This window comes from Panthera tigris, chromosome X, assembly GCF_018350195.1.
Source record: "Panthera tigris isolate Pti1 chromosome X, P.tigris_Pti1_mat1.1, whole genome shotgun sequence".
In the NCBI taxonomy this organism is placed as follows: Eukaryota; Metazoa; Chordata; class Mammalia; order Carnivora; family Felidae; genus Panthera; species Panthera tigris.
In genome coordinates this window covers 97,838,119-97,849,344 of record NC_056677.1, presented here as the reverse complement: position 1 = coordinate 97,849,344, position 11,226 = coordinate 97,838,119, and the positions used below count along the sequence as shown (strand labels likewise).

At 45.3% G+C, this 11,226-nt stretch overlaps 2 protein-coding genes across 2 annotated transcripts; one reads left to right on the top strand and one right to left on the bottom strand.

Annotated features, from left to right (window-relative positions):
- Positions 1-1,108: 1,108 nt before the first annotated feature.
- NDUFA1 (NADH:ubiquinone oxidoreductase subunit A1) lies at positions 1,109-5,003 on the bottom strand. The gene is made up of 3 exons (XM_042974990.1): positions 4,783-5,003; positions 3,730-3,819; positions 1,109-1,241 (listed from the first exon to the last, which is right to left on the bottom strand). Exons 1-3 carry the CDS (start codon positions 4,882-4,884, stop codon positions 1,221-1,223), a joined length of 213 nt encoding a protein of 70 aa, XP_042830924.1. The 5' UTR covers positions 4,885-5,003; the 3' UTR covers positions 1,109-1,220.
- Positions 5,004-5,089: 86 nt separating this feature from the next.
- RNF113A (ring finger protein 113A) lies at positions 5,090-6,281 on the top strand. Its single transcript, XM_007091727.2, has one exon. The coding sequence runs from the start codon at positions 5,198-5,200 to the stop codon at positions 6,227-6,229; it is 1,032 nt and encodes a 343-aa protein (XP_007091789.2). The 5' UTR covers positions 5,090-5,197; the 3' UTR covers positions 6,230-6,281.
- The last annotated feature ends 4,945 nt before the right edge of the window (positions 6,282-11,226 follow it).

The following is an 11,226-nucleotide window of genomic DNA, read 5'->3' as shown; positions in this document are numbered from 1 at the left end:
CCTGTGTGGTGCTAAATGCGGACTAGAGGTTGCATGAAGTGTGTCATCGGGGCCGTGGCTTTCCTTGAACAGTTTCTCATCCCCGGGCAGCACAACAGAGAATAACGCTCGAAGCATGAACGCCGCCACCTGCTTCCTCCGTAAGCCCTGCCCGGCGGCAGGGGTTCAATGGAAAGTGCACAGTGCGACAGCGGGACAGGTCACGTCAGACGTTAAGATGGAGAAGAGAACAGGTCCTGTGGCCGCCTTGGGGGTTGATCTACACACACATCTACACACACGGGGCAGCACCATGTCTCTAGGGGTTACAGCTTTTCAGATTATCTGCTTACCTTTAGTGCTGAACGTGCCAGTGTTTATTTCAAGCAGTCAGTGTACTCATTTTAATAGAATGACGAGTCTTGCCGCTGCTCCCCACTAAGACAACAATCGGCACTTGAGTGAATCCTATGTGTCAGATGCAGAGTGCATGGAAGTTCAGGGTGCAAGCTCAGCTTTAAAGACATCCTACCTGGGGGCGCCTGGCCGGCTCTGTAGGAAGAGCGTGCGACCCTTGATCTCAGGGTTCTGAGTTCAAGCCCCATGTCGGGTGTAGAGATCACTAAACACTTTAAACTTCATATAAAAGCATGCTACCTGGAACTTAACACAATAGGAATCACCCAGAAAAGGAACTAGAAAGGAACTATATTTTACTAGCAACCGCTGAAGGAATGAGGTCTTTGTTAATGTATTCCTATCTACTCCAATAGTAACAACTACCGTTTACGACACATTAGGCACTGACAGGTGCTTGGTGTACATTACATCTATCATTTTAAGCCTCAGCTGCCTTCTACTTTTTTAAGAGGAAAAGTCTTCTTTTTTTTTAAGTTTATTTTGAGAGAGAGAGAGACAGAGCGAGCAGAGGAGGGACAGAGAAAGAGAGAATCCCAAGCAGGCTCTGTGCTGTCAGCGCAGAGCCTGACGTGGGACTCAATCTCATGAACTGTGAGATCACGGACTGAGCCACCCAACGCCCCTAGTTTTTTTTAAAGTGATAAAGCTACACTGGGTAGATTGCTTCAGATTGTTTAGTACTATTAAAAAAAAAAGTAGAGAAAGCCTGTGATTTTGCTTTTTTGTTTTTATTATGTACTACATTGATAGACTGCATAACCTTCTAGAAAGGGCAGATGAGCATAACTGAGTTAATCTTCATCGGTCAGGAAAAGGCTTCTTTAATCAATATTTTCCAAACCCTGAAAAACAGTATAAAAAGGAAAATGTGAGAATTCTGTTCCCACGAAAGATGTGCATGTACTGGCATACATCAGAGATCTTGAAGGTTTGGTTCCGGACCACGTCAGTAAAGTCAGTCAAATAAATTTTTTGGTTGCCCGGTGCATATAAAAATTATGTTCACACTATACTGTAGTCTCTTAACTGTGCAATAGCATTAGGTCTAAAAACACAGTGTACAAACCTTAATTTTAAAGTACTTTAGTGCTAAAAAATGTTTTCTTAAAAATAAAAAGTACTTTAGTGCTAAAAAATGCAACCATCACCTGACTTTTCAGTGAGTCGTAAGCACTGACCACAGATCACTGTAACAAATATATTCATAATAAGTTTGAAATATTTCAAAAATTACCAACATGTGATACAGAGACACGAACTGAGCAGATGCTGTTGGAAAAATGGCGCTGACGGACTTGCTCGATGCAGGACCGCCCAACCCTTCAATTTGTAAAAAAGCACAGTACTGTATCGATAAGTGCAATAAAATGAGGTATGCCTGTACCCTTACTTCCAGTGTCCCCAAATGGCATTTTATTAAAGAAAGTACTTGCACATCCCTTATTTCTCTAACTGCAACAATAAAGTGAACTGAATTTTATAATCACTAAAGTAAAAAGAGCAAGCTATAAGGATGTCTAGTTTTCATTTTCTGACAGCAGCAAACATATCACTTTATATGAAAAGACCCCCCCCCCCCAAAGAACTAAAGTCAAGCAACTATTTACCATCTGGATCCTTCAGAGAGTCAGAGGACAGTAAGGTAAAACCATTAAAAAAAATAATAATAACAGCCAACGTGAGGAAAATACTGTCAACCTCATTCTACTTTTTTACACATGGACAAATGGAGACTGCTTAAAAGTCTCTTGCTTAAGTCAGTAAGAAAGTGGCAGAGCCAGAATTCAAGGTCAGGGACCCCCCACCTCCAGAACTCTTGCTCTGTAAGCAAGACACTGTTTATTCAGAAGACCCACTCTTTCTTACTTAGCTCACAACCAAAAACCTCAGAAACCATAGAGTAAAAGATTAATCAGCGATGACATTTCTTCCAAGTGTTAAAATAACACAGTCCAGGTATTTTGTTTACTATTGCGGGAAGAATCACCTTGCGAGAAATTAAAACTGCATGGCCCAGGGAGCCACCCTGTAGAAATTCTAATTAGGAATCTTCATTTTATCTCCCACGCCAACTGATCGTGATGGTTATTGGTCCGTGCTTTGAGAAATACCGCTTTAGTTGAGTAGAGATCGATCGTCACGTTCATTACATTAGATTCTCAAACAGCACTATACTGACAGGCTAGCTTGAGTCCTTAGAGTGTTATTTATAGTCACCGACCCTGTTTTCTCATCTATAAAATGAAACTCATATTAACCTAGGTTGACGGTGAAGAATAAACGAGCCAGGAGAGAATATTAAAAAGTAACTACAATTTTTTAAAAGAATAATGGGAGATGAACTCCTACAAGATGTAGGAATATACTATTAGGTTTATCAGATTAAAATGCTATTGCTTGGCCATTTTGTATCTACAAAAAACTGCAATTCCATAGGATTCAATCAAATTTAAAATTAGAGTAATTCTTTAACCTATGGCATTGGGGGCAGGAACTGGCAAACTAATGGAGTACGGAAAAGTGTATTTGTGAAACAGGACCATGTGTATATGGAAATTTAGTTTATTAGAATGGTATTTCAAATTAAAAAATGGACTGTTCAGGGCACCTGGGTGGCTCAGTCAGTTAAGCGTTTGACTTCAGCTCAGGTCATGATCTCACAGGTTTGTGAGTTCGAGCCCAGTATCTGGCTCTGTGCTGACAGCTCAGAGCCTGGAGCCTGTTTTGGATTCTGTGTCTCCCTCTCTCTCTCTGCCCCTCCCCTGCTCATGCTCTATCTCTCTGTCTCTCAAAAATAAATGTTAAAAAAAAAAAACGGACTGTTCTACAAATGGACAATTGTGACAACTGGCTATCCCTTGGAAAAAAGTACAGTTAAAATCTGATTTCACATTATACCCCCAAATGACCTGTAGATGGGTCAAAGCACTAAATGTAAATATATATACATATATTTTTTTTTTTTGGAGGAATTTTTAAAATATATAAATAATCTTGGGTAGGAGAATCATTTGTGAGCCAAAATCCAGAAAGACAAAATATGATAAACTGAACACCAAAATTAAAACCTATGTGATGAAAGACATCATAAAACGAAGAAGCCAGACTTGGGAAAAGATCTACCACATATGCAACAGACAAAAGATTAATAGTCATTACATGTAAATAACATATATGTGTAGGTGTGTGTATAAAAAGAACAAGCAAAGGGCACAGGCAGACAATCCACAGAATAAAAAACACAAAGGAAATTAGCACTGTAAGACATTTGGCAAAACATTACTAGAACCCATCTCAACGGACACATGGCTAGCATCAGAGCTATCTTACCTTTGACACATAGTGACGATTAACTCCAGAGATGCGCCTGTCTCTTTGCATCAAACTCCATTGATACCGATAATAGGCAACCCTTTTTTCCTACAATTAAAAGAAAGTATTATTGCACAATGTTTATGAAAATGAATGACCCAAGAGAGGGCTATCGGAACTTATAAGTGACATTCTAGAAAAGGAATCATCACTGAAACAAAAACCAAATCGATATTAAGACCGGATCCTAAATAAAATCGGATCATTAAACTTCATAATTAAGATGGTAACCATGAGTTCTTACCCTTTATATTTTAACCAGCATCTGGTTTTTTTCCCCTTTCCTCCTTCCCCTCGCCCCGCCCCCACCCCCTGTTTTTTGTTTTTTTTTTTTTTTAAAGACACCTGACTACTCGTTTCCTTTTGGGACCCTAATGAGAGGAAACAACAGCGGCAGATCACACGTGAAGAAAAGTCACAAAGCCAGAAAGCAAACACACTTATACCCTGCACTCTAGAAATAACGTGAACGAGTAGAAGGAGAAGAAAATTACAACTCTGATGTGAAAAGCAGGATCTTGCGGTAAATACCTAGAGGCTTGGGGGGGAGAGGTGGGGGATAAAAAAATGTCAGGGGAAAAACCTAACTACGGGTAGGGAGGTAAAAAACCGTGAAGCTACCAGGATGTGGATGCGAGAAACTAAAAAAAGCCAAAAAACAAAAAACCATCCAGCAAGAAAGATCAGAGATCCGAGGAAGTGGAGGCAAGAACTAGACTGACGCCCAGGAGTTCGGACCTACCTTCTAATCTACCTTTCCAGCCCCCCCGAACCCACCCTGCCCTCTAGCCCACTCTTCGCACGACAACTAGCTGCTTCTTGCTAGAGGAGGATGTGGTTTCCGTCGGGTTTCGTTCCGCAAGCCTCCGCTTGCAGGCGACACTAAGAAAGGGGAGGGCCGCCCCTGGTGTTCCCCAGCCCAGAGAGGCTCCGCGCCCCAACGGCCTCCCGCCGCCCGTTTCGTAACGCCAGTCCGCGGAGTCAGCCGTCGCGCCGGAGAGGCCGCCTTACCTTGCCCCCGTTACAGAACCTGTGGATGTGCGCAGTGGCTATGCCGGGGATGACCAAGCACACGGCCATGACGCCGAGGCCGGGCAGAATCTCGAACCACATCGCGCCGCGGCTGCCAGGACCGAGCCCCTCCTTCCCGGCCCCCGAAAGGTGACCCGGCCTCGGACCCTTCCCGGTAGGCTCCGCGGCAAGCTGCGAGCGGGGCGGGGCCGCACACGCCTCCGGAGGAAACGACGGAGGCCGACGGGGCTCAGGGGTGGCGCGCGCTCGCCCCGTCGCCCCCTAGCGCTCCCGCAGTCGGCTTTGGGCCGCCCGGTTGGCTCCGACTGGCGGCCGGGCGCGCGACGTACGATGACGTGAAGAGGCCCCGCGCCGCCGAGCACGCCATAGCCGTTCCGGAGCTCGGGACTCTAAAATGGCAGAGCACCTTTCGCCGGGAAAGACCACGGACCAGGTGTGCACCTTCCTCTTCAAAAAGCCCGGTGCACGAAAAGGGGCTGCGGGCCGCAGAAAGCGCCCGGTCTGCGACAAGGAGTCCGGAGACAGCAGCGGCAGCAGCGACGAAGGCAACACAGTGGTTCGCCCGGAAAAGAAGCGGGCGATCCACAACCCGATGATACAGAAGACTCGTGGCAGTGGTAAACAGAAGGAGGCTTACGGCGACTTGAGCAGCGAGGAGGAGGCGACCGAGCCCGAGAGCCTTGGCGTGGTGTACAAGTCCACCCGCTCGGCCAAGCCCGTGGGACCAGAGGATATGGGCGCGACTGCGGTCTACGAGCTAGACACAGAGAAGGAGCGTGACGCGCAAGCCATCTTTGAGCGCAGCCAGAAGATCCAGGAGGAGCTGAGGGGCAAGGAAGATGACAAGATCTATCGGGGGATCAATAATTATCAGAAATACATGAAGCCCAAGGATACGTCTATGGGCAATGCTTCCTCCGGGATGGTGAGGAAGGGCCCCATCCGAGCTCCCGAGCATCTACGCGCCACCGTGCGCTGGGATTACCAGCCCGACATTTGCAAAGACTACAAGGAGACTGGCTTTTGCGGCTTCGGAGACAGCTGCAAGTTCCTCCATGACCGTTCAGATTACAAGCATGGGTGGCAGATCGAACGTGAGCTTGATGAGGGTCGCTATGGCGTCTATGAGGATGAAAACTATGAAGTGGGAAGCGATGATGAGGAAATACCATTCAAGTGTTTCATCTGTCGCCAGACCTTCCAGAATCCAGTTGTCACCAAGTGCAGGCATTATTTCTGTGAGAGCTGTGCGCTGCAGCATTTCCGCACCACCCCTCGCTGCTATGTCTGTGACCAGCAGACCAATGGCGTCTTCAATCCAGCGAAAGAATTGATTGCTAAGTTGGAGAAGCACCGAGCTGCGGAAGTGGGTGGTGCTTCCGATTTCCCAGAAGACCCCGATGAGAGTCCAAACCCCATCACTTAGTTTTCCTATTATTCTCATACCTCAAAATAAATACTTTTGTTGTTTTGGAAAGCGTAATGCGCCGTGTCCTTCCTTTCTAGGGAAAGTGAGTGGAAGAGGCGGGTGGTGAAGTAGGTTCCTGGATGGATGGCTTGTAAAAGCCTCGAGGTAGGTACAATCTGGATTTTTGCCTGGTATAAATGCTGCCTGGGTGTAACATAACTTTTCAGAACCCTTTGGCATGAATTCCGGGGAGGGGAGAAGTTGGAAAGAAGAGCGAGAAGTTGCTAGAACTAATCAAAGCTGTGATGAAAGCAAGAACTGAACCTACCGTGTCACGTTTCTGTATCACTTAATAGTTTACAAAAGTACCTTCCGTGCATTATCTCTGTTGGGAGCCTGTACTGCTTCAAAACCTGCCCCAGTCAAGGTGTGTGTTCGGGGGGTGGGGGGTGAGTGGGAGGATCGGGTGGGCGAGCTGCTAGCTAGCAGCAGGGTGCGTGTCTGGGAAATGGTCCTTGCTCTCTTTAAAGCACCATAGGTGACCCTGCTTCCACGAACGATTGAAATGGCCTATGCTGCGCTGTCCAGTATGGTAGCCGCTAGCTTCATGTGGCAGCTGAGGACCTGAAGTGTGGCAAGTTAGCCACTATACTGGACACTGCAGCGCTAGACCCAACTTGTAAACCAAGTTCGCAGGGCAGAAACCCAGCATTTTATAATCCATTGTCTGAAACCGTGTCCTCACAGACTGTAACGGAGCCGATCACGGTCATCTACGTACCTGTCTTCCCAACCAGTCTGTGAGTCTTCAGGGACAAGCCCAGTGCTTGGCATGTAATAAACAATAAACCCAGAGACGCTTGAAAAGGGATACTGGGGCCAAAGCCTTGAATCCAGGCCAAGGAGCTTTGACCACATTCTGTAGGTAATGAGACAGCAGAGGTTTGGGGAAGGGAACACAATCAGACTTTTTTTTTTCCCCAATGTTTATTTTTGAGAGGGAGAGAGAGAGCAAGTAGGGGAGGGGCAGAGAGAGAGGGAGACACGGAACCCAGAGCAGGCTCCGGGCTCCGAGCTGCCAGCACAGAGCCCCGATGTGGGGCTTGAACTCATGAACTGCGAGATCACGACCTGAGCCAAAGTCGGAACCTTAACCAGCTGAGCCACCCAGGTGCCCCCAGGCTTTTTGTTTTTCTTTTAATGTTACTGGGGCCACAGGCTGTTGGATAGATTGCAGGAAGATGGAAGACACGAGGCAGGGAGGCCACTTAGACCAAATGATGAATACATTTTTACTGATTAGTATTTGTGCTGATCCCAGGAAAGAGATGCAATAATTAATTGTGGGTTAGAGTTTTTAAATTCACATTCATTAATCCATTTAAATATATTCTTTGAGGGGCGCCTGGGTGGCTCAGCCAGCTGAGCGTCCAACTTCAGCTCAGGTCATGATCTCATGGTCCATGAGTTCGAGCCCCTCGTCAGGCTCTGTGCTGACAGCTCAGAGCCTGGAGCCTGCTTCAGATTCTGTGTCTCCCTCTCTCTCTGCCCCTCCCCTGCTCATGCTCTGTCTCAAAAATAAATAAAAACATTAAAATGTTTTAATAAAATAAAAAATAAAAAAATAAATATATTCTTTGAGCGGCAACTGTGTGTCAGGCACTATGTTTGGCCTAGGGGATATTAGCAAACAAGATAGACACAGCCCCTGTCTTCACGGAGCTGGACATCAAACAGTGGCAGGTGTGATAAGCAGGAGGGAAAAAGTGCACTGGGTCGATCTCTCAGGATTAACCCAATCCCAGCCTCGGAGTTCAGAAGCATCGTTTTACTTTCTACAAAGTGATACATTCTATAAGAGAATGGATAAAGTCCAGTGGGGATACGTCATAACCTATTGGAAAAGGGTTTAAGAAAGGATGGCCAGAGGAAACAGCACTCAAGGGATGAGACAAAGAAGCAGCCAAACAGGAAACAGGACGCTGTGGGGACACAGATGGAGAAATAGAAGGAAACACTGTCGGGGTGCCTGGGTGGCTCAGTCGTTTGGGCATCTGGCTTCAGCTCAGGTCATGATCTCAGGGCCCATGGGTTCGAGCCCTGTGCTGACAGCTCAGAGCCTGGAGACTGCTTTAGATTCTCTGTGTCACTCTCTCTCTGCCCCTCCCCCGCTCAAGCTCTGTCTCGGTCTCTCTCAAAAATAAAAAAACATTTAAAAAAAAAACTAAAAAAAAAAAGCGAACACTGTCATGGAAGGCAAAGGAAGAGAGTGAAGTGTCGTGAAAGATACATGGTGATGAGGAGCAAAAGAATTATAAAAATGTTTCTTTCTTTTTTCTTTTTTTTTTTTTTTTTTTTTACCCTTCCTGAGAATTGATATTCAGGAAGTTAAGCTGATGGAAAGGGTCCAGGAGAAAAAGATGAAAGAGAAAGAATGCTGCCGAAGACTAAGCTCTAGAACTGACCAGGGATGAGATTGAAGGCACAGATCAAGTTAGTCTGAAACGGGAACCCTCTCGCACTGTTGCTGGGAATGCAAACCGGTGCAGCCACTCTGGAAAACAGAGTGGAGGGTCCTCAAAAAATTAAAAATAGATCTACCCTATGACCCAGCAATAGCACTGCTAGGAATTTACCCAAGGGATACAGGAGTGCTGACGCAGAGGGGCACGTGTACCCCAATGTTCATAGCAGCACTTTCAACAATAGCCGAATTATGGAAAGAGCCTAAATGTCCATCAACTGATGAATGGATAAAGAAATTGTGGTTTATATACACAATGGAGTACTATGTGGCAATGAGAAAGAATGAAATACGGCCTTTTGTAGCAATGTGGATGGAACTGGAGAGTGTGATGCTAAGTGAAATAAGCCATACAGAGAAAGACAGATACCATATGTTTTCACTCTTACGTGGATCCTGAGAAACTTAACAGAAGACCATGGGGGAGGGGAAGGGGAAAAAAAGGGAGGGAGCCAAACCATAAGAGACTCTTAAAAACTGAGAACAATCTGAGGGTTGATGGGGGGTGGGAGGGAGAGAAGGGTGGGTGATGGGCATGGAGGAGGGCACCTGTTGGGATGAGCACTGCGTGTTGCATGGAAACCAAGTTGACAAATTATATTAAAAAAAAAAAAGTCTTTTTTTTAATGTTTATTTATTTATTTTGAGAGAGAGGAAGACAGAGCATGTGAGTGGAGGACAGGCAGAGAGAGAGAGAGAGAGACTCCAAGCAGGCTTACCGCTGTCAGCACAGAGCCTGAAGCAACGTGGGGCTCCATCCTGCCAACCGTTGAGATTGTGACCCGAGCAGAAATCAAGAGTTAGACGCTCAACTGACTGAGTCACCCAGGCTCCCTAAGAAGTTGGTCTTAAAGTGCTGAGAGAAAGAATAGGAGAAAGACATTTGTCTACTACTCCACATATTGTTTAATACCTGCCTCTGAATCTTAAGAATATACAAGATACATGCAAATGAGCATTAATCTTAGGATCCACAACATCCAGCATTTTCTTAAAAGGGACCATAACCACAAAAGCACACGCATCAATAGTGTACTCAAAATATCTTTCATATTTACCAGTTTATGATTACATTTTAAAAGTCAGAACTAGTTTTTATCACCTTTAATTAAATGGTGCAACTTCATTTCATAGGTGGAAATTAAACATTTGTTCTTTCAAATATTTTTATTTATTTTTAATTTTCATTTTCATTTTTTTTAAATTTACATCCAAATTAGTCAGCATATAGTGCAACAATGATTTCAGGAGTAGATTCCTTAGTGCCCCTGACCCATTTAGCCCATCCCCCCCCCACACCCCCTCCAGCAACCCTCAGTTTGTTCTCCATATTTAAGAGTCTCTTCTGTTTTGTCCCCCTCCCTGTTTTTATATTATTTTTGTTTCCCTTCCCTTATATTCATCTTTTTTGTCTCTTAAAGTCCTCATATGAGTGAAGTCATATGGTTGTTGTCTTTCTCTGACTAATTTCACTTCGCATAATACCCTCCAGTTCCATCTACGTAGTTGCAAATGGCAAGGTTTCATTCTTTCTGATTGCTGAGTAATGCTCCATTGCATATTACATACCACATCTTCTTTATCCATTTATCCATCGATGGTCATTTGGGCTCTTTCCATACTTGGCTATTGTCGATAGCGCTGCTATAAACATGGGGGTGCATGCGCCCCTTCGAAACAGCACCCCTGTATCCCGTGGATAAATGCCTTGTAGTGCAATTGCTGGGTCGTAGGGTAGTTCTAGTTTTAGTTTTTTGAGGACCCTCCATACTGTTTTCCAGAGTGGCTGCACCAGTTTGCATTCCCACCAGCAATGCAACAGCATCCCTCTTTCTCCGCATCCTCGCCAACACCTGTTGTTGCCTGAGTTGCTAATGTTAGCCATTCTGACAGGGGTGAGATGGTATCGCATTGTGGTTTTGATTTATATTTCCCTGATTCTGAGTAATGCGGAGCATGTTTCCATGTGTCAGTTGGCCATCTGGATGTCTTCTTTGGAGAAGTGTCTATTCATGTCTTTTGCTCATTTCTTCACAGGATTCTTTGTATTTCTGGTGTTGAGTTGGATAAATTCTTTATAGATTTTGGATACTAACCCTTTATCTGATATGTTGTTTGCAAATATCTTCTCCCATTAGGTCGGTTGCCTTTTAGTTTTGCTGATCGTGCTTATTTTTTTTAACTTTTATTTATTTTTGAGGGAGAGACAGTGTGCACAGAGGGAGACAGAGAATCTGAAACAGGCTCCATGCTATCAGCACAGAGCCCGACGCGGGGCTCGAACCCACGAACTGTGAGATCATGACCAGAGCCAAAGTAGGACACTCAATCGACTGAGCCACCCAGGTGCCCCACAAATAGTTTTTTAAAGTATGTAGGGGGGGGAGGGGAAAGCAAGCATGTGAGCAGAGATAAGATTGCTCTAAAGAAGCTAACCTAGTCTGAGAGGTCAGAGGAGGCTGCCCTAGGAAATGACCCTCAAACTGAGACC